This window comes from Anser anser, assembly GCF_964211835.1.
Source record: "Anser anser genome assembly, chromosome: 14".
Taxonomy (NCBI): domain Eukaryota; kingdom Metazoa; phylum Chordata; class Aves; order Anseriformes; family Anatidae; genus Anser; species Anser anser.
In genome coordinates, this window is record NC_139735.1 from 19,109,527 (window position 1) to 19,136,975 (window position 27,449).

Consider the following 27,449-nt stretch of genomic DNA (forward strand, 5'->3'; position numbering starts at 1 on the left):
AAAAGATACCTTTTATTAAAAATAGCCTTGACTTGACGTATTGTAAATTTTAGTCTTTTAGATTTTATTAACATGAGGTTGAAGGGAAATACCCCATAAAGTTAACTTTTGTACAATACTTTGTTGTGGTCTTATAAAAATCATTATATTATCCTATTCTATCTAGTTGAATTAAATGCAAATTGTACGTATCAGCTACCTTAGTCTGGGGGAAGATGAAAGAGAATAGGGGAAAAAAAAAAGAGAGAGAGGACTGAAAGGAATTTTAGTACTGTTTTAAGAAAAGGAATTAATGTTTCCAAGGAGCATTTCAGAAGTACTGAGTTATGCCTATTATGTTCAGATTCTTGTATGGAAATTCAGTCTTGTTTGAGGCCAAGGAAAGCTGTGCCTGAGCAAGAAAGGGAGATTGGTTTCCTGCATCGTAACACAGTGCCATCCTCCACTAGCTGGCATGGTCCCCTCAGTTCTCCTGATGCTCTTGACATGGTGCACTGCTGCCAGGATTACTTTTTTAGACTGAGTGCATTTTCACATTTTTCTGTCCAAAAAAAAAGGCCTAGAGAGCATTATTCATAAGTGAAACAGAACAACTTTATCCTGCGTACACACCTGATTCACCAGGTGCCACTGGACATTCCTTGAACAATCCTGTGTGATTAGATCCTGGTTAAGCTTTCCCTTGATCTTCGATTGATGTGGAGCTGTGCCTAATGCATTGGCAGTTGGTGTAGGCTTTCTGGTTTTTCTTTCCGTTTTGTATAAATAAGTAACTGTTCTCTTTGGGACACTTTAGTTTAATATTCAGATTTGGAGAACTGAAATTAGAGTCAGCACATTCTGACAAAAACATAGTTGCATAAAAGGTTTTTACATATAAAGGATCTTCTGGTCAGTTTCCAGTTTATCTTCATTTTTTTCTGCTTCCTTTTGGACTTTTTCAGCATTGCTGAGTTCCCACATGAACATCTGCAACATAATTTTGATCATAAGTGCTGTATAATCATACATGCTATAAATATTAGATTGTTTTTTAAAGGCCAATTCACTTTGATTTTGAATATTAAGTGGAACAAACAAAAAATATATATTATTCAGACAATTGCTCTAATTTCAGTGTCCTCATTTCTGGGCTAAAATGCAAGTGAATTCTGCTATTGCCAGGGTTTGAAATGCATAGTCTTCTAATTAAGTAGTATGCAGAACCACTCAAAGAGCTAGCGGTAGAGGCATACACAGGATTGAAACACATAGCAGACTCTTTTGCAACTGCAAAAGATTTCTGAATTAGGTGAGTGAGACTATAAGAGAGAATTTCCCCAGTTTGGGACAATGAGAATGTTTCTCATGCGATATATTCAGAAAAAGGAGAGACACCTATGCAAAAAGCCCCCCCCCAACAGGTGCGGATGTGAATATTTGCAGTTTACCAAGTAAGCCTTTTCAGATTAAGTGAGCTTCTAGTACAGTGGGTGTAAAATTTGCCTCACCTTACCTTACCCTAACCTTGACTTGCATCCCAGACCTAGCATACACATCTCTTGTTGCCCATTCATATTTTAAGTGCATTTTTGCCCAACGCTTTCTTTTCCTCCAGGAAAGCTGCGCTGGCTATGCCAAGTGCCACCTGGGTCGTGTGTGCCATGGAAGTTACTTTGCTAGCAGAGTTTCTGTAGTCATGCTTAATTTTATGTTTTAGAGGTCTTATTGCAGTCACATGGAGATGTCAGGTCCATTACCCCACTACTTTTTTTATTACTGTCTGCTGTGGGCCCAACAAGAAAATGAATAACAGGGCCCAGGATTCTTCAGTACTTTTTAAATCCTTGAAGATGGACTTTTCCGCACCATGGACAAGTCAGAATTGTAAAACCAGGTGATACAGGTTGCTGCTGATTTATCTGATTACTGGGGTCATATTAGGGCGTAGTGAGTGCTTTTATAGATAAATAAAGCAGACTTCTCAGATGCAGAACTTGCTGTCTGCTAAGAAGTACAGGTGAGCTGGAGATGCATGACATGTCAAATGAGAGGCAGTGAAGTGTATGCATCTTTTCATTTCCTACCTGGGTTTTCTTTTCTGATAACCACATAATGGAGAGAATGGACCTGTAGGTTTCTAGGCCTCAGAAAGGAGGTAGGTCTAGAAAACTTTTAATATAGTAATTCCTATATGCTTTATAAATTACCGTTTCTCCTGTGAACAAACACTATTTGCCTGTATGTAAGAACTTACATAGAGGCTGAGTCCAAAGGACAGTGGTATGGGTACATATCTTTGTTTACTTTGTTTTGTATATAGTTCTGTTTATGCCAGTGTATGGTCATATGGTATAGAATCTTTTTTTTTTCTATTATTTAAAGTGAACTGTAAGCTAGACTAAGACTTCCTAGACTCTGGTTTTCGTAATTTCTGGATAAGAGGAATAAAGAAAAGATATTTTCTGATTTCAGAGAGCATCTGTATTTGATATGGTACCTTCATGTGTATCCTTAAAAACTACATACGTGCCAAGATGTGTGCTTCTAACCACTTTCACTTCGGCACTGGGCTGAAGCTTGCAGTTTTGTGTCTCATGTATTTACTTGCTTGAAAAGATATGTGCACCTAAAACATTTCTGGGAGATATAATGGCATTCACTGCCCATATCTGGGCACCAACTTGTAAGGGAAACCTCCAGAACATCTCTGAAGTCATGAAAACCACAGACCTGCCCTTTCAATCTGTTGTCTCCAAGTCAGACGTTAGGGACTTGATATATATAAAGTTCTGTGCAGGTGTCTCTTTCCAGTATGTCCTAAACTGAAAGTGTGAGTTAACAGGGCAAACTTAATTAGAAGGTGGTAAAGATGCAGAATCTACCTCTGCCTACACTCATGGAAAGTGCAGTGGGCCCAAACAAAATAAAAGTAGATCACTGTAGTGTTTGGGCATGCTGGCAGCAATGCTCGTTGTTCCAGTTAGCCAGATAATTTCAGTCTAACTCTTCATTTAAATGAGCATGTAATCTGGGGGACCAAAGCAAACTCCTTACTCACGGAGTGAAGCTAAACACAGCATCCAGCATCACTATTTGCAAGTTGGCAAATTCCTTCTTGAATAACATCTGATAATCATCCTTGTCTGCGTGACCTGTATGTCAGCATATGCTGAGAGCACATCTATTTTGAAACCAGTCTTAATAACACAGCTGCAGCCCTGGAGAAGATTGTGCTGCCTGAACATGCCTCTGCACTGCTCAAGCTAAAGGAAAGTTCTGCAGCAAGCAGTAAAATCTAGTCTGACCTGGGGAAAGAGTCTTATAATTAACCTATTATTGCGAGATTTTTGGATTTCTTCCCTAAGGAAAGAGAATCTAGTCAAGACATGAAAAACGTGTCAATCTAATATAATAATAGTGAAGCCCTGTGGTCCAGTGATGCATTAGATTTATGAAAAGCTCTTTTCTGTTTATCTGATACAAACACAAACTTGCTCTCAAAAACATTATATAACTGTTAATCCATAATACATTTATCTTGTCAGTTGAAAGAGCGATCTGCAGTGACTAGCATTTTTTGGATGAAGCAGGTCTTTATGGCTCTCTTTTCCATTTCTGGCAACTTTCTTTCATACTGCAAGCATTATTTCTCTGATATAAAATGTTACAGCATAATTTTAGGCTGTGGTCCATATCCTGCTAATCAATGTAATTGCCTTCCTTGTTCCTCCCTGTCTCCTTTCCCTTTTCCATTCATGTTAACCACAAAATATTTTCTCTGAACTGATATGACTGAGCTGGAATTTCTGTACAGTATCACCATAAAAAAAAAAAAAAAAAACTTCCTGGCAGATAATTACAAAGCAGATAACGAACTTTGTGACTGAGATTTCCATAATACTCAGTTTACTTCGTAATCTTTATCTCCCCAGTCAAACCTTCCCTGGAATGGCTCTTTTCAGTGAATCAGTGAATTCCACATTGTCCATATAGGATATCAAAAAGAAAAAATGCTGCTGCTGCTTTCAATTAGGAAAAAAAAAAGTTTTATTATTAAATTAGAATTAAATATTAGAGGGGATTTGTGTTATTTGATGCCTCCTTGCCTTGCAAGCAATGTCAAAATGAAAATATCAGGTGAAAATTTGGAAGGACGTTTTCTTAGTTGTAGTTCTTGATAGGGCACATATCTGCATGTAAGTGCTATCACTGCATTTTCTCACAGTACTGTTTTTCAGAAATAAGCTCTACCCTGTCTGAAATTTTGCCCTGAAGTCAATTTTTCAGAAATACACAACCAACTTTTGAATACAAGGTATAGACCTCATCTTGCTTTGATAGTTCTGCAAGTTGCTGCTTTGTATTGATAGCTTCTGAAGGCATTTTTTTACATACGCCTACAAGTAGGATTTTATTTTTTTTTGGTGGATCTATCATCTCCTTTAATAAAAATTATGTGAGGCGAGATTGTGTAAAAGTTTCCTGTGCATATGCCGGAAAGACAGGATTCCTGTCTCCAGCTTCAGAAGTCTGGGGCATGTACATATGTAGCTAAGCCTGTCACTTGGCAGGAATGAGGTAACTTCAAAAGAGAAAAAGTTGTTTTTTTATTGCTGACTTTCTGATGAGCTTTCTCTTCTAGTCAACAAGACTACTTTTTTTTTTTCTACAAAAATCTTCAGGTGAAATAACATTTAAAAGAATACTACCGTGGCCTTCGCTATCCATGAGGAAATGGTTGGCGACCTGCTACGGAGCTTGGATGTGCGCAAGTCGATGGGGCCGGATGGGATGCACCTGAGGGTACTGAAAGAACTGGCGGAGGAGCTGGCCGAGCCGCTTTCCATTATTTATCAGCAGTCCTGGCTATCGGGGGAGGTCCCAGTTGACTGGCGGCTAGCCAATGTGACGACCATCTATAAGAAGGGTTGGAGGGCAGACCCAGGGAACTATAGGCCTGTCAGGTTGACCTCAGTGCCAGGAAAGCTCATGGAGCAGATTATCTTGAGGGTCATCACGCGGCACTTGCAGGGCAACCAGGCAATCAGGCCCAGTCAGCATGGGTTTATGAAAGGTAGGTCCTGCTTGACGAACCTGATCTCCTTCTATGACAAAGTGACGCGCTTGGTGGATGAGGGAAAGGCTGTGGATGTGGTTTACCTTGACCTCAGTAAGGCTTTTGACACCGTTCCCCACAACATTCTCCTCAAGAAACTGGCTGCTCGTGGCTTGGACTGGCGTACGCTTCGCTGGGTTAGAAACTGGCTGGATAGCCGGGCCCAGAGAGTTGTGGTGAATGGAGTCAAATCTGGTTGGAGGCTGGTCACTAGTGGTGTCCCCCAGGGCTCAGTACTGGGGCCGGTCCTCTTTAATATCTTTATCGATGATCTGGATGAGGGCGTCCAGTGCACCCTCAGTAAGTTTGCAGATGACACCAAGCTAAGTGCGTGTGTCGATCTGCTCGAGGGCAGGAAGGCTCTGCAGGAGGATCTGGATAGGCTAGAGCGATGGGCTGAGGTCAACTGCATGAAGTTCAACAAGGCCAAGTGCCGGGTCCTGCACCTGGGGCGCAACAACCCCAAGCAGCGCTACAGGCTGGGAGATGAGTGGTTGGAAAGCTGCCTGGCCGAGAAGGACCTGGGAGTATTGGTTGATAGGCAGCTGAATATGAGCCAGCAGTGTGCTCAGGTGGCCAAGAAGGCCAACAGCATCCTGGCTTGCATAAGAAGCAGCGTGGCCAGCAGGGCTAGGGAGGTGATTGTCCCCCTGTACTCAGCTCTGGTGAGGCTTCACCTCGAGTACTGTGTTCAGTTTTGGGCCCCTCGCTACAAGAAGGACATGGAGGTGCTCGAGAGAGTCCAGAGAAGGGCAACGAAGCTGGTGAGGGGTCTGGAGAACAAGTCTTACGAGGAGCGGCTGAGGGAGCTGGGTCTGTTCAGCCTGGAGAAGAGGAGGCTCAGGGGCGACCTTATCGCTCTCTACAGTTACCTTAAAGGAGGCTGTAGAGAGGTGGGGGTTGGTCTGTTCTCCCACGTGCCTGGTGACAGGACGAGGGGGAATGGGCTAAAGTTGCGCCAGGGGAGTTTTAGGTTGGATGTTAGGAAGTACTTCTTTACCGAAAGGGTTATTAAGCATTGGAACGGGCTGCCCAGGGAGTTGGTGGAGTCACCATCCCTGGAGGTCTTTAAAAGACGTTTAGATGTAGAGCTTAGCGATATGGTTTAGTGGAGTACTTAGTGTTAGATCGGAGGTTGGACTCGATGATCTTGAGGTCTCTTCCAACCTAGAAATCTGTGATACTGTGATACTGTGATACTAAACTATGTCACAGCTAATCCATCCTAGTTAAGTGCATTGGCATGGCTCTCTAATGCAGTCAGTTTCTATCCTATAAAGATAGAATGAGTTTAAACAATAACAGAGGTTGCTAGTAATATAGGCTATCTATGAAAAACCAAGGGCAATTTTCCTATTGTCAGCAAAAGGATACAAGAGGAAAACACTTGCCATCAGTGGGCTGTAGCATCTCTTTTCCGGTAAAGGGAAATATTTCCCAAATGTTTTTGCTGGCTGCAATTGCAGCACTCTCAAATAGAAGATAGACTTGAAACATGGAGGAAAAATGGCAAATTCTACCAAGTGCGTGCTGGATGTTGGAGTGCCATCTTCCCTCTTGTTTGTTTCTTGTTTAAGATATGTCTCTTCTTTGGAAAGTTCACCTCTGATATACGAATGCCTACATATTTCCACCGTAGTATACTATATTAAAAAAATAAGCATAGGCCTGCCTGAGAGGTCTTGATATAGATAAGTAAATGGTAGTTCATCTCAGGTACACCGAATCATTTGAACATGTTGAACTCTGCACTTGGAAAGGACTCAGCAGCAATCCTTGCGTACCTTCCTTCCCAGGACAAATTTCAGCTCTTCGTTCCTCCCAATAAAAGGAAAAGATAATTATATTTGAAATACTTTCAGATCCCTGGATACCTTACATTCTAGATACAAGAATGGCTATACATTAGATATAATACAAGCTAGATACAAGCAAGGGCTATCTCTCAATGCTTACCACAATGTAAGCTAAATCGTGAGCACTCTTTGACTTCCCAGAATTTGTTTAGGACAGAAACGTAGCACTAGTCTTAACAATGGGGACAGGTTCATTCACTGATGAAATGCAGCAAGAATAAAATAAATGAGCCTTTCAAAACATGAAGGATGGCCTTAGGCTGTATGAGATATAATTAATGGCTGCTTATTGTAATAAATACATTGCTGTAGTGTTTACAGCATATGTAAAATCCTCTTTTTGAGGCAGAAATAGTAAATAGCAGTAGCAGTCAATAGCATTTCACAAATAGTATCTTCTTCAGGGTACCATTACAAAGCTGTTAGGCAAAATACGTTTCTTTTCCGTGAATACTGTGGAGCACTCTTTTTTAATTACCGGAAGTTGGATATTTTAATCTATGTGCCAAATGGCAAGGAAAAAAATATTTAATGACATTGTCCCTTTGAATCACCTGATAAATGTTATCAAATTGTGCCACATACTGCAGAAAGATTATGATTTCAGTCCTCCTTTTGTTGCAAAGAAACTCTGATTTTTTTCAAAGAAAAAAAAAAAGTCCTGATGACAGTGTGAATGATACCATTTCAATTTATAGGGTATTGTTCACTTCAGTCTTTCATCAAACATAAGAAACTTTCTCAAACTTACATTCTATCATATTTTTATGGGAGATGTGCAAAGGCTTTCATGCTTTGCTTAGTGCTTTAAATGTTTCAGAAACTTTGAAGCAGGGTTGTGAAATAATGTGACCACTGTGTCTAACCTCCTATGTTAGCACCAGCTACACATTTCTTATCTCATACCTGAATGTAATTTGGTGTCTGATTGACACATTTCTGTATGGTTGTTACCTTTGCTGTAAAAAGATTCTAGTGTAATCACTTATGTATTGCTTTCTGCCTTGTTGTTTTGTTGTGTTGGTGTTTTTGTTTTTTTTCCCAAATGCAGGAACTCAGAAACGGAGATATCTAAATATGCATTAACATTTTGCATGTCTTTTGAGACCATAATATCTCCATGTGAAGGCCAGAGTGACAATAGTTTGGACTGTGGAAAGGAGTGCTATTCCTAAAAGGAAGAATAAGATAGGTAACAATTCATCATAATTTCATATAATGAATGTATGTCTGTAGCTGTGGGAACCTTGAGGGGTATGTACACAAGGAGGGAGCGGATTTGTCCCAGGCTAGGATGTCCCCAGGATGTCCCCTGGAAAACCGTTTGGGAATTATCAGGGTGAAAATGTGTTTGCCCCGTGGAGAGCTGCCCACAGGTTTAGCTATGAGTAATGGAATGAAAAGGAAGAGGGAAAACAGCTTCTTGAAACTGAGGCTTCTTAGGCCTTCACAGGAACGCTGGTAACAGTATTAACAGACAGCAACTTCAGAAAAGTCTAGATGATGAGACACTAAAACCTTATGCTGCTGTGGTTATATAGCAATAAAGGCAGGCTGTCATGGATATTCCTCTGTATTCCTGAACCATTTCTCCAGGCTCCCTCCTATATAGTAGGTTTGGGAGTTTAAGGGCATGGGGGGGTTCTTTTAGTCCCCTTGTTTCAAAGTCTGACAAGCACTGAGCTGAAGCAAAGCCATGTACTTTCCTTGTATTTGTCATCATGTTACACCTTGAGCAACTGCAGCGTAACTGAGTATAATGCAAAATTCTGCAGCTGTGGCCAGTGCTTCCCTGGCATTTCTGGTCTCTATCTATTGAAAAATCCCACTTGGAAATGAAGCCGGCCACTGGAATTTGCTAATTCCTTTTTGAAGGCAAGTATTTCTGAAGTGGCTGACAAAGGTGAGTTTAAGCAAAACAGTAATAGCTGTCAGATGCCAGCACTGGAGTTATCATTTTTTGTAATCTCTATGCTGGAGTGGAGTAGATGCCAAATCCCAAATGTAATGGTGATGGAAATGTCTACATCACCTGGATCTTTTGGGATGTGTGTTGCAGTACTCAGGCTTCACTACATAGATGGAAGAAAACAAGTTGTTTCAGTAAATACATGTTGAAAAAATCCACACTTCATGGGTTCTTTCAGTGACAGCTCCATGTAAAAACATATCAAATGGGTGTGTACCTCTAAAATACTTTATAATTCTAGAAAAGGTTCTGTTCTAGAGAAAGGATTTTATGAAGCTCATTTAGAAAGAGTTGGGACAAATACATTAGATATATTGCCAGAAGAATGTAATATTTTTAATGGATTTCCTACCATACAGAAAGTAACTGGTATAAAACATCGAAGTGCCATTAAGTTGCAAGATTCTTGTAAGCACCTGGCTGAGATAAGAAAGCTGTTGTTTTACAGAATGCATCTTTTTACTTCTTTCCTACTGTGTCACAGCCTAACATTGATGGCAATTTCAGGCTCCTTTATGTTCTTACTGATCCAAAATTCTAAGTATTATGTTTGATTCTCCTACTTTTTCATTGCCAGTGCTGAAACTCATGTCAAGAAAGCCATCAGCTTGCTGTTTTGCTCAAGCATCCAGCTACAGAATATACCCCCCATATAACAGTACCTTAGTTTAGTGTGGATCATGTTATGAATTTGTGATTTGTGAAGCTGTAGAAAAAGTTTCCCAGGGGAAGTTGTGGAAGACGTGCTACTTTTTATGCGTAAAGCTACCTCAATTAATCTCAGAATCACAGAATCGTCTAGGTTGGAAGAGACCCCTAAGATCATCTAGTCCAACCTCAGCCCTAACACTAACAAGTCCTCCACTAAACCATATCACTAAGGGCTACATCTAAACATCTTTTAAAGACCTCCAGGGATGGCGACTCAACCACCTCCCTGGGCAGTCCATTCCAACGCCTAACAACCCTTTCAGTAAAGAAGTTCTTCCTAACATCCAACCTAAACCTCCCCTGTCGCAACTTTAGCCCATTCCCCCTCGTCCTGTCACCAGGCACGTGGGAGAATAGACCAACCCCCACCTCTCTACAGCCTCCTTTAACGTACCTATAGAGAGCGATGAGGTCTCCCCTGAGCCTCCTCTTCTCCAGGCTGAACAGACCCAGCTCCCTCAGCCGCTCCTCGTAAGACTTGTTCTCCAGACCCCTCACCAGCTTCGTTGCCCTTCTCTGGACTCTCTCGAGCACCTCCATGTCCTTCTTGTAGCGAGGGGCCCAAAACTGAACGCAGTACTCGAGGTGAAGCCTCACCAGAGCTGAGTACAGGGGGACAATCACCTCCCTAGCCCTGCTGGCCACGCTGCTTCTTATGCAAGCCAGGATGCTGTTGGCCTTCTTGGCCACCTGAGCACACTGCTGGCTCATATTCAGCTGCTTATCAACCAATACTCCCAGGTCCTTCTCGGCCAGGCAGCTTTCCAACCACTCATCTCCCAGCCTGTAGCGCTGCTTGGGGTTGTTGCGCCCCAGGTGCAGGACCCGGCACTTGGCCTTGTTGAACTTCATACAGTTGGCCTCAGCCCATCGGTCCAGCCTATCCAGATCCTCCTGCAGAGCCTTCCTACCCTCGAGCAGATCGACATACGCACCTAACTTGGTGTCATCTGCAAACTTACTGAGGGTGCACTGGACGCCCTCATCCAGATCATCGATAAAGATATTAAAGAGGTCCGGCCCCAGCACTGAGCCCTGGGGGACTCCACTAGTAACCGGCCTCCAACTGGATTTGGCTCCATTCACCACAACTCTTTGGGCCCGGCCATCCAGCCAGTTTTTAACCCAACAAAGCATACGCCAGTCCAAGCTGTGAGCAGCCAGTTTCTTGAGGAGAATGTTGTGGGGAACGGTGTCAAAAGCCTTACTGAAGTCAAGGTAGATCACATCCACAGCCTTCCCCTCATCCACCAAGCGCATCACTTTGTCATAGAAGGAGATCAGGTTCGTCAAGCAGGACCTACCTTTCATAAACTCATGCTGACTGGGCCTGATCGCCTGGTTGCCCTGCAAGTGCCGCATGATGACCCTCAAGATAATCTGCTCCATGAGCTTCCCTGGCACTGAGGTCAAGCTAACAGGCCTATAGTTCCCCGGGTCTACCCTCTGACCCTTCTTGTAGATGGGCGTCACGTTTGCTAGCCGCCAGTCGACTGGGACCTCCCCCGATAGCCAGGACTGCCGATAAATAATGGAAAGCGGCTTGGCCAGCTCCTCCGCCAGTTCGCTCGGTACCCTCGGGTGGATCCCATCCGGCCCCATCGTCTTGGGTACATCCAAGTGTTGTAGCAGGTCGCCAACCATTTCCTCATGGATAGCGAGGGCCACATCCTGCTCCCCATCCCCTTCCACCAGCTCAGGGTACCAGGTATCCAGAGAACAACTGATCTTGCTGCTAAAGACTGAGGCAAAGAAGGCATTGAGCACCTCAGCCTTTTCCTCATCTTTTGTAACTAAGTTTCCCCCTGCATCCAGTAAAGGATGGAGATTCTCCTTAGTCCTCCTTTTTGCGTTGATGTATTTGTAAAAACGTTTTTTGTTATCTTTAACGGCAGTAGCCAGATTGAGCTCCAGATGAGCTTTGGCCTTTCTAATTTTGTCCCTGCACAGCCTTGCAACATCCTTATAGTCCTCTTGAGTAGCCCGCCCTCTTTTCCAAAGATTATAAACCCTCCTTTTTCTCCTAAGCTCGAGCCACAACTCTCTGCTCAGCCAGGCCGGTCTAGTTCCGCGTCGGCTCATCTTTGGGCACGTGGGGACAGACCGCTCCTGAGCCATTAAGATTTCCTTCTTAAGGAGTGCCCAGCCTTCCTGGACTCCTCTGCCCTTCAGAACCACCTCCCAAGGGACTCTGCCAACCAGTGTCCTGAACAGCTCAGAGTCAGCCCTCCGGAAGTCCAAGACAGCGGTTTTACCGGTCCCCTTCCTGACTTCGCCAAGAATAGAGAACTGAACCATTTCGTGGTCACTCTGCCCAAGACAGCTCTTGACCACCACATCTCCCACCAGTCCGTCACTGTTTATGAACAGAAGGTCTAGCGGGGCACCTCCCCTGGTAGGCTCTCTAACCAGCTGCGTCAGGAAGCTATCTTCCACGCTCTCCAGAAACCTCCTAGACTGCTTTCTCTGGGCTGTGTTGTGCTTCCAGGATATTTATATCTCCTTTTATTTTTAGTAATATGCCTGAAACTGTTGCATTTTTAATTTGTAATTTGAAATTAGTTTTAACCTACTTTGATGTATCACAGGTACAGAAATAATTTGGTGCTCTGGCAGGTTATGTGTAGCTCATATATGCCACTGTTATATAAGTCTTAGTGTATATATATTATGTGGTTAAAGACGTGTGTAGTACTGTGTGTATCTGAGCCACCAAAGATCACCACTTTGCCACTATTCAGATCTCATTATCACAGTGGCAGCTGCTTTCCCGTTCAGTAGCTAATCTTTTCACAGATGAATACAGTTACTGCAAACACAGTGAAGTCATCTAAAATCAAGGAAGGACTGAAGGCTGGAATTCCAGTATGTGGTACACAGCGAGTTCTGTTAAAAACTCCTTTCCCTTGCTTGTTCTGATATTTCCCCTCCCTTGCATCTTCCCAGTAATTCATAGTTTCATCATTCCCTATTGAGATAACACGGCATTAAGTCTGGATTCATTGAGTGTTTGGAGTAATTAAGCCAGTGTTTCCAAGTTTTGATAGGTGGCAATTAGCCTTTCTCCTCTCATCACAGAGGATCCCAAGGCACTGCTGAGCAAGCTGAACTCTGCATTGGTTTTCTGAGCAGCTAGTGATAGTGCATAAACCTTGCTTGTTGCTTGCTGCTAAAACAGTGTGCTTCAAGTGTGTTAGTGAAATTCAGTAGTCTACTTTTTCCCCTTCTGTGACTAAACTGCATATGTCATTTCAAATACGGTTTGTTTTTCAAAGGAAATCACATACCGCATACAGTAAAAAAAAAAAAAAAAAAAAAGGCATTTTGGAAGAGGAAGCTGACAGCAAAAAGAAAAGGACCCGCCTGCAATAAAGGTGTAAACCATTTCAAAGTATCAGTTTGAGATGGGTTCATTTAGTCTTGCACAAATGTGTACAGATCTTCTCAATCTGCTTCAAACATGGTTGCTATCAAATAAAGTTTAAGCGAATTCTTTAATGAACTAATCTAAATGGCCATTGTCCAAGCTTAAATAAAAAAATGTTAGCCGCACAACCTAGGTGAGGTAAGATCAGTTCATGGGTTTTGTTTAGGGGAACTTTAAAGTTGCACAAGGTCAGTGTGTTTCTTTATTTGCTCTGTCATGTGTACTGCCTCACCTATATGGCAGCTTCTGGTCCACAAGCTCCTGCTTTTGAATTGGGATTTTACGGTGTTTAAAATTGAACATAATAGCTTACACACCTGTGCTGCTGGAGCCTGACTGTCCTGGTCACTGGATTGCAATTGCAGTTGTGAATGTGTGAACAAGTCAGAAGACATGTGTTCAACAATAATAGGATTAGTATTAGGAGGCTGAGCTCCTTTATCTCACGACCCAATAAAACACCCATTGTTTTAGTGGTGTTTGGCATTTTTTCATTTAAATCAGATTTCTATGGAGACTCTAGAAAACTGTTATGGGAATGTAAATGAGATTAAATTGATGTTGCAGTTCTTTATTATCTGAGCTGTTGAGATTCAACACCTGAGCTGGTCCCTTTGTAAGTAAGTGTGAATAGAAAAAGCAATATAAGAAAGTCTGAGACTTTAGAAGAAAAATGCCCGAATAGATTTGGTGGCAGTTTATGACTGAAGAAAATGATACAGACTTTGTGGTGGAAAAGCCATTGTTCGCATCTGTTAAATTGGCTTTATCTATATTAGTTTGCTGTTATAACACAAAGAAAATAGAGGTGGGCTTTCTTTTTTTTTTTTTCCCAGAGATAGAAATGGATTTTTCCTTGCTGAAGATTTTGTTGTGTCTTATTCTATGCATTCTCTGTAGAAAGTGCTGAGCTCAAAGACTGAACATGTAATGGACTGAACAGTAGTACCATTTGCTGCTTTAAACCTCTGCTAGTAAGACACAAAGTGAATTTTCTACCAGAATGGAATTGGTTTTCAGTCATTGTCATGCATTTGTCTTTCAGCCTGACATCCCTGCTGCGAATGGCTTTGTCTGTGGACTCGGCTTTGTACCGTTGGCAGCGACTAGGAGCCATAAGTCTCTCCCAGACTGTACCAGAATCAACCCCACTATTATTTTCTGCCAGAGATAGATCAAAAGTCAACTTTAACAAGTGGAGGGTTGTGTTTCCGAACAACGGGAGACAGCAGAGAGACTGGGACCAAGCTTCTAGGTTTTATTCTGGAAACAAGATACAGACTACAAAATACACGTGGTTTACTTTTTTGCCCAAAAATCTTTTTGAGCAATTTCACAGGTAAAAAAAAAAATCATTCAAGGATGCATGGCATATAAGAGTTGTCTCTGAAACAGTGATATTGGAGCATGACAGAGAAGGGCTGCTTTTGTAGGTGCCTTGTTTCTAAAATTTAGGTGATGATTCTTTGGAAACAAATGTCACCTGATTTATACTGAAATGAAGATTTAAAGCAAACAAATGCTAGGTACCCTAACCTGTGCTGTGGCCAGATTTACTGCTTGAATGCTGGAGCAGTTTATCTGTAAACATTTCAAGTTTCATTTCAAGATAAATAGTAATAGTAGTGTCATATCCATCTCTGACTTTTAAAATCTTTATATTAGATTTATACCTTCATAATTTGATCTTTCCATTTTCCACATGTGGAATCCTTTATGGATTCCTGATGCAGGCAGTTCCACAATTTTGAACACGTTTTCTATACCAACCCTTTTACATTGTTGTTGGTGGGGTTTTTTTGTTTGTTTGTTTTTGTTGTTGCTTTGTATTGTGTTTTTGTGTGTGTGGTGGTGGAGGAGTTTTTTAATTCTCTCTTTTTAATTAGCTTTTGAGTTTGTGTTTATTTTCAAGACTGAGGTGCTGGGGGATCCTTAAAGAAGTTTCAGCTCCTAGAGATTAAAATAAAAGTGTTTATAATGCATGGAAATTTGGATGTATGTATAATATTATGAAAATATATAACTCAGCGTTTTCTAAAGAAAAAATAAGCATCTAAGTTAAATAACTGATTAATCTATTCTGGCAAAGGATGAGGAGGTTAGAGATGTGAAACGATTAATATTCCTTTGACACAAAATGGGGGAATTGCATCAAGAAAAATAGAAGTTCTCATTTCTGACCACTTTAATTTCTTTTGTACCTTTTCAGGCTAGCTAATCTTTATTTCCTCTTCCTATTGGTTGTAAACTGGTTCCCACAAATAGAAGTCTTCCACAGGGAGATTACTATGCTGCCTCTGATTGTGCTACTGCTTGCCAGTTTGATTAAGGATGCTATTGAAAACTATAGAAAATACCGATTTGATAAGATGACAAACTCCTCTAAAACCAAGGTCTATGACAAGTAAGTATACTACACCAATTATTTTCCTTGTTTTTGATGTGGTGGAAACTGCTCATCTTGATTTTGCAGCAGTTCCCTTACTGACTCATTGGAGTACAGTAAGTTTGTAAAAGGTGATACAGAAGAGTTTCTTTCTGCTTTTGAAAGTGCCTCGTTTAACTCAGTCAGGGTCATCCTGATATCATTGAAGTTTTATTTCATATCACAGTACTGTGTGCGATACACAGGTTTTCATTCCAAGTTTCCAAACCAGTCTGCCAACACACACGTCTTCTCCAGGTTGCAGAAGGATCTGGAGGAAATATGAAACGTATCCAAGTCTGGAAAGGATCACTGGGGCTGTTTAACACATTGAAAAAATGTCTTTCAGAAGTTTCCTGCTAAAATCATTAATACAAAAATTAATAATCAACTGCATTCAAGGTGAAGCATAACCAGGAACTGAAAAAAAAATTTATAGCATTTCCAGTAAACACAGGTGATCAATACAACACGTTTTCACTCTGGAGATGGTACAACACCCACTTGCAGTAAACTATGATGTTTGCCCAGTACTGACTCAGAAGGAAGAAATATTTTCACGCACAATTCTTATTGCAACATTTTGATTTCATCAGAGTTTCTTGTGCAAGTAATAACTTGACATGAGACTGCCTAGCTTGTCACTACATAATGCAATAGTGCTTTGCTTTAAAAGAAGTTTAAATATTTGGGTCTCTTCCTTTTTTCACTTCTTCTTAAGCTCAAGCCATAGAGGAAAAATTACTATGGCTAGTACACATTTATTAGCTCTCTTGGAAATTAAATCTCATCTAGGCTGACCACTTAATGTGGCAGTGGCACAGAGTCCAATGGGGAAAAAGAAATGGGAGGCTGGAAGGGTTACTGGGTGAGAAGGGGACACTTCGGAGTCCAGAGGTGGGTCTGTCAGAGAAGGATAAGGCTGTGGGGCAATCTAGGTAAACTGCCCTTAAATCGTTTATGTATACTTATAATTCTCACAACTAGGTTTAGTTGGTTGAGGGGGGGAATGTGTTTGTTTTAATAATCCATGTTATGGGTGTGAAAACAAATAGTAGATAGAGGAGGTGGAAGAGAGGAATACTGTCTGTACAGAGGCTTATAGTTGGCTTCTGTTGACTTCTGTACGCAGAGCTCTGCCCATTACCTTTGAACTTCCTGGCAGCTCACAGGCTTACAAAGTGATTCAGGAACGCTTGGAGTGAACCGTGAAAATTGTATGTACAATTAGGCTCGTCCCTGTTCTGTGTTAAAACAGAGACACTTCATGTGAGCAGACACATGATGCCAGGGAAATGCTCTGAATGGAGCCTCCGGGCATATTGTAACAGGAACAACAAAACATTCAGGATGCTTTTGTCGTGTATGACGTGCAGGCTTCCCGGCAGGCTCTAGGACCCAGTGTAGCTGGGTCAGGATGATACCTGTCCCTGGGCAGGTGGAGGTTGGAGCCGAGTGAGAGGCAGCCGTGGGCTCCAGACAGCTTAACATTTCTCTCCGCCATTTTGGAGTTTATCTGGACTATTGAACTCTTCTAACTTTGTTGGTATTTAACTTGAGGCTACTTTTTGAGAGGAAAACAAGATGTCAAGGAAAAGTTTTCCAGGCTGCTTCTCTAGGATGATATGGAAAAAACACTTTTTCAAGGAAACCTGCTGCCGATGTGCTGCTTCAGACACAGAAATCCAAAATGAAGAGCTGGAGAAGAGAGGAAAATTAAAGAAAAGAAAGAAGAAAAATGAATATAAACGAGTGATCATCTCCAATTTGTCCTTTGGAAGTACGAAGTGGAAGGAAAATCCAAACAGATACTATGACTCCAATAAAATCAAGACAACAAAGTATACCATCTTGACTTTCTTTCCTAAAAACATCTATGAGCAGTTTCACCGCTTTGCCAATATTTATTTTGTGGTCATTGCGCTGCTGAATTTTGTGCCGGTGGTGAATGCTTTCCAACCAGAAGTTTCTATGATCCCGATTTGCATTATAATGGCCATGACAGCCATTAAAGATGCTTGGGAGGACTTTCGGCGGTATAAACTAGACAAAGAAATCAATCATATGGGCTGTTACATTTACAGCAGGTGGGTTTTGTACAGCTTTTATTGTGAAAAATGTTGGCTTAAGATCTTTTATCAATGGTGATTTTGTTTTTTGTTTGCTTCAGACTATTAAAAAATGCCTGCTAGAAAATCACAGTGATTAAGAAAATGGAGAAAAGTCTTGGTAACTAGATAACACCTGATATTTCATACAGGGAAAGATATTTCTGTTTTCTTTAAACCGGGTGTTCAGACTGGGAAGGAAAACTTGAGTTTCATGGTATTGGAGTGGCTATTGGCCTCTTAGACATAGTGTGCAATGAAAACAGGTGCTTAAATAACTACCAAGCCCTGGATTTCTAAGAAATTTTCAGGAGAGCTTAATTTTATCAATATAACACAGAACAAGATCTGCACAATCAATATAGCACAAAACAAGATCGATATAGTACACAACAGTAGCACAGAACAAGATCTGTCAAGCTAATGTGTCCTTATTTGCATCCTTATATGCCAAGAAACTTTTGAAAACTGTAGCCCTTTGAGCTACTTTGAATTTTATACTCCGAATTGTAGGCTTGCTTTCAGGTGTATTTCATTTATTATTAGGTTGTATGTAAAATAAAAATTGTGTATAAACACAGTTTAAAGATAGGAGATAGTAATGTATGACTCTGGTCATCTCTAAATGAAGTATCTATAAGCATCTGTGCCTCCTTCAAAATGTTTCATGACCTCTTTCTTTTAGGACATTAAGGAGTTTGAAAAATACGTTTTAATGTATCAAAACTGTTCTCTCTGCAAAGTAGAAAATGACTTCTTCTTGTTAAAATATCACAACAGTTTGTCAGAAGAGCAAAACTTTCCATTTCCCTGAACGTTGCTTGTCATCCCTCACATTAATCATCAGTATTTTATATAATGTACATTCTTACAAGCAGTATCTTGCAGAACTCTGGCTTTTTGTCACCTACTTCTGTCATTACTGTTTGTTTCTCTTGCATGTGTTTGCCAGGGGTTTTTTTGGTTTTATACCCTGCTGGTTAAACAGGGAAATAATGGATTTGCTTGTTCAGTGGCTAAACTTATCCCCACATATAGATAATGATTTGTCAGAAACAAAGTCTCTCCTCTTTTTGCAAACTAGTCTGGAAAAGCAGACATTCTACAAGTTTCTAAATATTGTTCATCTAAGATTTCTTTTCTGTTCCACCATGAAAACTACCAATAATTCTTGCTCTTTGGGTGCTAAAATTACCTCTTTTTCCTATATTTCAGGTTGCTATTTAGCTGGAATTTTTAATCTTTCCAGTGTTTCATTAATCCATGAGGCAATGGATTATTTGTTAACCTTTCTTATTAAGACCAGTATGACAGAGAATAATAGGTGGTACAGTAGGTACTAATGGATAGATCTGCATGGGATTCTTACTTCCTCTTGACATAAAGCAGCCATGCTAATTTATATCTAAAGGATTTTTACCATAGGAATGTGAGAAGTGGGGAGTATGATAAAAAATTGTTTGTATAAGAGAAAAATGTCTATTATGGATTTACGATGTACATACAGATCCAGATTCAAGTTGTAGCCATGAGTACTTTCATATACAGAAACTTGACATGGCCCATCTTAAAACTGATCGTCCCATTCCATAAAAAGGACTTTGATCTGTGATGAAATATTGTGTAGTATCTTGTATTTTAACCAGAGTTTTATGGTCAAAACCAGTGCTGTAAGGGAAAGGAAAATAAGGAGGGCTTCAGACTGTACCATTTATGCTGTCTGGAAGAATCATGGATAATTGCAATTGCCATCACGTCTGTAGTTACAGCTTATTATATCATGAATAATTTTAATCAGGCTTCTGTAGTGCTTTGGGAAGCTGATATTTCTTGTTCTTCTTGCTAGCTGCAAAGTCATGGAAGAGTTTTCTTCTAATTTTCTTCCATGTGAATCATCTGCTGTAGGTAATTTTTTAACACAGGTGAAAGTCTTTTTCAAAGCACTGTGAATCTTGTTAATCTTGTGGCAACTAAGAATTCTTTTTAATAAAACAACTCATCTTCCATCCTAAGATGGAAAATTAATTAGATTTGAAGTCTTGCAGAGTATATTTCAGTAACAAGATCTCTGGTTCCTATTTCAAAAGACATACAAAGGGAGAGCTCTCTTTTCTGAAGACTGAATGTTCTCCAAAACTTTCTTGAAGACTGGGGCAAATGCAGTAACTTGGCTTCCTTCAGCACAGAGCGAAGAAAATTGAATTCAAGTAGACTGCCCTGTAAACACATTACTTCTCATTTTCTTTTCACAGAGATCAGCTGGAATGGGTAATCTAGCCTGCTAGTTAAATGAAGGAAAAGACATTTCAAGTAGCATACTTAAAGACCGTTTAATTAAAAAAAGTGGAGACAGTAATATTAGAGTGTCTTGGGGAGATGCAATAGCTTAGATCTGGTGTTTGATTGTGGACTTTCTGAATCAAAGGTTTTTGGAAGCATAATAATTGTGTACAAGCTGTTGTGCTGCCAAAATAAATCACACAATACCAAAAGAAGAGAACTAAAAATTCAGTTGTGGATGGTACAGACTTATATTTAATTGTTTCCTTTCTCGTGGTATCCTTTAAAATATAGTTGGTCTACTTTTAAATTTTCCTAGCAATGAGGTTTCCACTATTACGAAATGTGATTGTCAAAGCATCTTCTATGATATTCTGCTTTGTTATCCCTCTTTAATTGCTTTAAAATTCCTCAAGTGACCTGGCTTCATGCAACCCTAATTATTCTTCATCCATAACAATTACAGTCTTAATATATGTGTAATTTTTAACATGTTAGCTTTGTTACGCCCAGACACTTTTTAGGTAAGATATGTATATAGATCATACTTTTCATTTTGTCAGTCAGTCCCTCCAAACCTACTTTGGTTACTTTTCTCTGAACTCTCTCCAGTTTGTTATTAACTAACTAACAGTAGGGACCAGCACTTAATGTAGTATACAAGCCTGTAAGTGACTAAAAGCCAACAGTTACTAAAAGCTATTATTTGATTCTTTCAGAGTTCTATAATGTTCAAGAAACTACTTGATATATAATTAACCTATGGTCTGGGGGTGATATACCTCTAGGATTAAGCCGTAATAATTTCCAAATACTCCATAGCATCCAGACAGGATTGTAAATTGATTTCACACTTTAGAAAATTAAACCTAAATTTTTCTGACTATTATCAATAGACACTCAAATGCAAATGCAAGGACTTTGCACAGTGCAAGATGTCAGAGCTACATGCTTGACTAAATGCACGTTCATCTGGCAGCTGCACCTGTAAAAAAACATTATCTGAGCTGTTCAGATTGCTTAATTTTAGGCACATAAACTCAGATATCTGAAATAGTGATTCAGAGAAGCCTAGTGTATGTTCCTTGAATGATCTAGTGGTGTTCTCAGATAACTAGTTAAGGCAACAGGCATACTAAATGTTGAGAGACCCCCATTGTACTCACTGTAGAAAAATTCTTCGGTTGCTTACAGACCGTGTGGTTTTCAAGTAGCTCCCACAAGCATCAATCTCCTATTCCATTGTAGGCCCACCTAGTGTTTGTGTCAATAAAAAGTCAGTCTGGCCTTTGTTGTTATTCTTTATTTGCTTAGTATAAGGTTTTAGAACATTTAAAGACTTCTGCATCACCATTAACTCTGGATTAGTCCTAAAGCAAGTGATGTTGAAATAAGAGAAAAACAGAGACCTCATCGCTGCAATGCACAAAGTCAGAAAGGCCAGCAGCTGGAAAGCTGAAAATGACTTGAGCTAGATTCACCAGTTTTAAAGAGAATTAAAATACTGCAATTGATTTAAATTTCATAATTCAGTATTGTAATTTATAAGGCAAATGTTAGATTCATTGTATAGGAAGCCTCTGACAGCAATGAAGACCTGCTTGTCTACCAGTTACAATACATATAGCATACTTTATATTTTCTTAAACTTGGGATAGCTGAGTAGTAAAGAGGAAGGCTGCCTTCAACCTCCTTCATATGCTCTGATCAATCAGACCTGAAAGGAACAGAGATTGCACCTTTCCTGGATGCTACCCATGTCAGGAAAGAAGGTGTGGTTGGCCAGGGAAGCAGCAACACAGAGGTCTGCAAGCTTAAGTACAGTCTGGGAGATAGCGGAGAATGGCAGGGAATGTGCTTGCAAACAGGAATAGGCCTGTTGTCAAATCCCAGAAGTGAAAGAAAAAAGGGCAACATTTCTCTGGACCCAGGAAACATCATATGCAGCTCATTCAACCCAGGGTGAACCCAAAAGTTTTTTGAGAAGAAAGCAGGATGAGAGGAAAACACCATCCTGCCAAGGGCACAGTAAGCAAAAAGAGGTTTTTTGCCAACACTTCCATTTAAAGTCTTGTTCAGCAGCACTGAGTTTTCAGTTGTTAAAGAACCTTTTCTTTCTGCTTTATTATTTTTGTTTCTAACAAAGCATAACTTTAAAGACTAGGAGCCTGCTGGAGGCTTTAGTTGGTTCATTTTATACACCAAAAAAAAGAGTCTCAAGCCTCTGGTCTGCTTGAAGTCCTATCACCTTCCCTCAGGCAAAATTTCAATTGATTTTCTTGGGCACAGCAACATCAAGGCTTCTATACCTCAGTGGTTCCTCCTCTGAATGGCGGATGAATATAATCAACTGGAAGCTGAAGATCTGGCTTCATATCCCGTCTTCCACATGGCTGAAGATGCATTCCTAAGACAACAACAGAGAAAGAACTTGATCAATTTAAACTTTTTTTTTCATATAGAAGTAGAAATATAAATAAGTTACAATAACTGCAGGATGATTATCTGCTATATTACTGCAACTCACTTTCCTTCAGCAAAGATCCAATGCCATTCATTTGCTTAATGCCAAAAATGAGTATATCATTCTGTGGGGGGGGACCACCACTGGCAGCAGGCACTCATTCTGTGCTCTGTCATCCGTATAGCTTCTACATGTCCTCCAAGTAGTATGGAATTTTTGTATCTAGTTTAACAGTGGATACCTGAATTAACAGTGGGTGTAACTGAAGGTAAACAGTGCCTTCTGTTTGTGCAGGCTGATGAATTTCTCGGCTTCCAGTGACCTGAGAAATTGGTCTCAACCAAGAGGATGCTCCAGTTTGTTATATGCCACCATGCAACTGCTTGAAAACGGTGGTACCAAAATTGTAAGAAATAGTTAAAACGTGAGTTTGTCTTATGCTGAGCATGGTGATTGTGTAGTGAAGAGATGTGCGATGTAATGAGCTGACAAAATGCAAAATAAAAATGTCTAGTTTCCAAGATTAAGATAAAAGTTTCCTCAGAAGCTAATGCTAGTGATTAGCAGTCTTTAAGTAACTGGTCAAAGAGCAGTGAGCTAGTGGATCTTATCAGTCACTGCATATCGCTACAGTAAGGATCCTTGGGCTCTATGGAAGAAAATCCATAAATATATAACTAATGTTACCACAAGTTCGTATATTGCTTTATTAGAGCTTTTTTTGAGGTCTATTACCTGCCTAGGCATTTAAAGGTGCTTCACAGAAAAGATGCTCAATGGTTTAACCAAAAGCAGCTGAAGGTAATTACTAAAGACAAAGCAGAAATAAATGAGAATCTGTTGTTTTGGCTCAGATACCTGCAGAATCATGAGATTGTAGCATTAAGTCCTATCTTACCTATCTTAATTTTTAAAACACAATTAAATCCTGGAGAGCAGCTGGCTCCTACCATGTGACTTAAAGATGCTACATGGTTATGTAAGGAGATGTCTATTGGAAAAGCTGATTTAGGCTGTGGCTTCCAGAAACTTGGTAAGATTAAAGGAGTCCTCAGAAACCAATGCCAGTGATTACTGGTTTTTAAGTAACAGATCTTGGTTTTACCTATTCACTCCAGCTAGTGCCTGCAGAATTGTAGTAATAGCATTTTGCTCTAGGAAATATTCAAAAAGAAAAAAATAGATTTTCCTAAATACATTAATCAATAGCTTACTAAAAGAATGTAGTAAAGTCTAAGCAAATGTGTTCTCAAAATACTTTTGACTTCTACTTGATTGTGTTTCTTCATTTGGTGTATGTCATTATAAAATCGAGATAGAGATGGGAAAAAAAGTAAGTTAAAAGAAAGGCAGAACATTGTGTATGAACATGTAATACATTTCTAAGTTTCTGGCACTTAGTTCAGTTTGCTTTACTTTAGCATTCCACATGATCTTGGAATGATTACAGAAGTTGAATATTGACTTCTTTTATCATTGAAATAATAACATCCATAGTAGGATGCTATAGATAGTTTTAACACAAAAAGTTAGTATCTGTTGCTAGCATACAGGAATTTGTAACACCAAACTGGTGTAATTAAAAAATGTATTTTATTAGACTTTAGAAAAATTTAATTCCCATTATCTCTAAAAGATGCTCATTGCTATCTTACTGCATTACTGGAATCCTGAGGGAGTGTTCCACAGCTATGGAGGGGAAAGGTTATTACAGATTGCTAGGTCTTGTTACAGGACTGACTGCTGCTAAATGGTGATTCATTGATGCTGCTGGGCTGATGTCCACGTCACAAAATCAGCCTTTCCATCTACAAATGATAGTAACATGGCAGAAGACAGTGATGAATCTGCATGGACAAAACAATACTTCTGCTCAGATACAGTATTCCTGAGCTGGAGTTATTAATTCAAGCTGTGCTGTACTCTAGCCTATGGGCAGGTTTCAGAATCAGTTTCCCTCCAGTCTAGTGCCTTCCTCAAGTCCCAGATCTGCTCCTTTGTTGTCCTTTTTTCAAAGTTTTACGGCAGTAGCTCCTAGCCTTGAGATCATGGCCATGAAGTGGTGCTAGAAAGCATGTTGTGGGGATTTCCATATAAAAGCTGTTAAAATCTTCGATAGTGTGTTCAATTTCTATTTGCAAAAATAATCTGTAAAGTATAAATTTCTGTGTAGTTCTGTTTACTGTGTAACATTGAGAACATCAGAGCATTAGCATTTTTTGATAAAGTGATACTTGAGAATATAACATTCTAGAGAATTTATATACAATAAATACAATTGTAGAGAATTTACATACAATTACAAACATACAATTGGCTTTGTCTATATGTGACAGTAATTTTTTTTCCAGAGTGGCTGGTGTTATAATCTAGTGGCAATGTACAGGGTTAAAGGTAGAGCAAATAATGTCTTTGCTTCAAGCTGCAAAAGAAACTCACATGCAACTTTTAGGAATTCAAGGAAATAAAACTTACTGAACTAATTTGATGATATGATAGTTATGCATAATAAAGCTTTCTGAAGATCTTTCTCTCAGACAGTCTAGGACTCACAGACATCCTGTGGGATGCATATGAAAAAATACCTTTATTTAATCTCCTCTGCAGAGCAGAACAATATTTCTTTATTTCCTCCTATTCACCATCCCGCTTGACCCAGTTTTTGTTTGAAGTTCATTTTTATTGAATTCAAGAATGTAAAATGATATTGTTGACACAAAGTCAATAATTTATTCATGTTCCCCCACAGTATCTAACTACAGCAGGCTTTCTTATATGATCCTTTCTTCCCAGAAATGCTTTCATAAAGTCCGCTCAGTTCGGTCCTACTGGTCATATATGATGAGTCCGACACCAAATTCTGGCAGACTGCTGTGACTATTCAAGGCTGTCTCTTTTTGTCTGCGTTACCCTGTGAGGGATATTATCATGCTACCCATTATACCAGGAAGCAAGGGAACTGTTTTTAAGTGTGTGGTTGATAAATTGACTGGTAAAGGAAAGAAGGTAATGGGAAACTTTCATCCTAGATCATAAATCTGACGTCCCACAGCCCTGATGCCACGTGCAATAAGATTCAGGCTTTCAGCTCTCTGCCTATAGAAAATCACCACGTTTTGTTTGGTTTATTGCATAAATGTGTTTGTCTTTTATATGTTTCTTGTCAGACCATCTTAGATTTATGAAGCTCTTCTGTTTATTTAGCAACCGAAGCATGTGCTATGAACTTTAATCAAAGAAGAGAGAAATGGGCAGTGTTCCCAGTTACAGGAATTGCTGAAAGGAAACTGCTTCATTTGAAAAATCTTTCTAGGCAACTGGGCCAATGTTGCTGTGGGGTGTGAGAGTTTCCTTGTGAAGTATTTTTTGTTCTTTTATTCATTGGTAATTCTTGGCAAAGTTTTAGAATACCTTTATAATGTAGGAAACTTACTCTCACAGCTCCAGCTAAATAGTTCTTTCAGGAAATAGAGCTCTCTACAAAGAAACTGCTTCTTCACCGAATTTGATGTTCATTAGGAGAGAGGGATGCTGTTCACCTGAATACAAGAATGGAATACTAGCAATTTATACTAGCTAAACAAGACTTCTCCTCTAATCTGAAAGAAGTCATTTGGCTTTTCTGACTCATTGTCTCTTCTGTAATTAGTGAACGGACAGAACTTGAAGCTGTGTGCATAACGTTAGGTTCATAGGGGATTATTGAAAAAATATTACAAATCTATGATTTCTATGGATTATTTTTATTAACTTGTTGTTTTTTTAGGTTGATGTAGAAGATAGTCAGCTAGGAAAGACCTTTCTATAGCAGAAAGCAGTGAGCAGAAAAAATCAAAAGCGTGTTCCATAAATATCAGAATTGTGCAAGAATTGACGTAGAGAAAAGTAGGATTGCCCTGCAGAAGTTCTAGCAAACAGTATATGCAAACTATACGTGACAGCCATATGTCTAGGGTAGCAAGGCAACCCATCTGCTTGTACTAAACTGTTCCTGTAATCTCTGAGTGTTTTATGTTTTAAACAAACAAATTAAGTTCTCCTGGAAAAGCATTTGATAGGAAGGATTCCTAGTTGCTTAGTGGCTTTACTATATTAACATTATTGTCCACTTTGTAGAGCAATAAATATTCAACATGTACCTGCTCAAATATCTTTGAAATAGAAACTGGTCTGGAATTATTTTTTCTATTTTTTTTTGAAAGAGCAGCAATATCAAATTAGCTTACAGCAGACTTCTGTTTATCAGTGTGATCTTTTTATGTGTGCTGTTGAGCAAAAGAAACAATGAAATGCATATAAATAAAGGCAGAAAAATGAACAATTGATGAATGAAAAATTAATGTAAAAACGAAAAAGTATTTGCTACAAGATTGCTTAGCAATATTTAAGTGCATCTCACATCTACCACTAAATCAGTTTATACAGTTAGGTTTGTGGGGTTTTTTTGTATGTTTGTTTGTTTTTCAGCCACTGGGAAATGCACAGAATTTAACTGTACACATAACCTTTGCAGGAAGTTGTTATTTCATGTTGCTTTACAGATAAGGATGTCAGCCAACTGCAAGGGATTGCCTGACAGCATTAGGGCTGGCTCCCCTTTACAGAAGACCAGGAAAGTAGGTTAGCAGGAAGTATTGGCCTGACTCTGAAGCAATGCTTGGATGTGTGCCTTTGAATTGGAGCAAAACATTTTATCTTCTGTATCAATGCTCATGAAACAAGCACTTAATTGAAAGACAGTATTCTTCAGGCAATAAATGAGGATGATTCAAAACTTATGTAAAAATGAGACTGAGTCATTACAAAAAGCCTTTTAGTGTGCATCTTGAGCATTTGTGTTATAAGCATTTTCGGTCTTACAGAGGGAAGACCTAAGATGATTCAATTATTTGTATTAAAAATAATTTACTCTCAAAAGTTTAGAGGAACTGGGCTGTTGTTTCCTGTGCAGTTTTCTCATTCTAACTAACTAATTCTAAAGCTTATTGTGCAGTTCTCAGTTTGCTTAGTTGATGAAGAGCAGTTGAAAGATTAATTATTGGAAAGGTAATGTCAGAAAATGCTATATCCCAAACCATTGAACACTAGTTTGTTAATGAAATAGTAATTTC

General features: G+C 39.5%; 1 protein-coding gene across 15 annotated transcripts in view; it reads left to right on the plus strand.

Moving 5' to 3' along the window:
• ATP10B (ATPase phospholipid transporting 10B (putative)) overlaps positions 1 to 27,449 on the plus strand; it is a 159,477-nt gene that overhangs the window by 91,043 nt on the left and 40,985 nt on the right. For 6 of the 15 annotated variants that reach the window (XM_083798075.1, XM_083798061.1, XM_083798068.1 and 3 more), the window contains 2 exons: positions 14,107 to 14,400; positions 15,271 to 15,465. The exons of 4 other annotated variants lie outside the window; for them this stretch is intronic. In XM_083798075.1, the coding sequence (XP_083654201.1) occupies positions 14,126 to 14,400; positions 15,271 to 15,465 (470 nt within the window). In that variant the 5' untranslated portion in view covers positions 14,107 to 14,125. 5 more of the 15 variants (XM_083798072.1, XM_083798074.1, XM_083798071.1 and 2 more) reach the window with 4 other exon arrangements.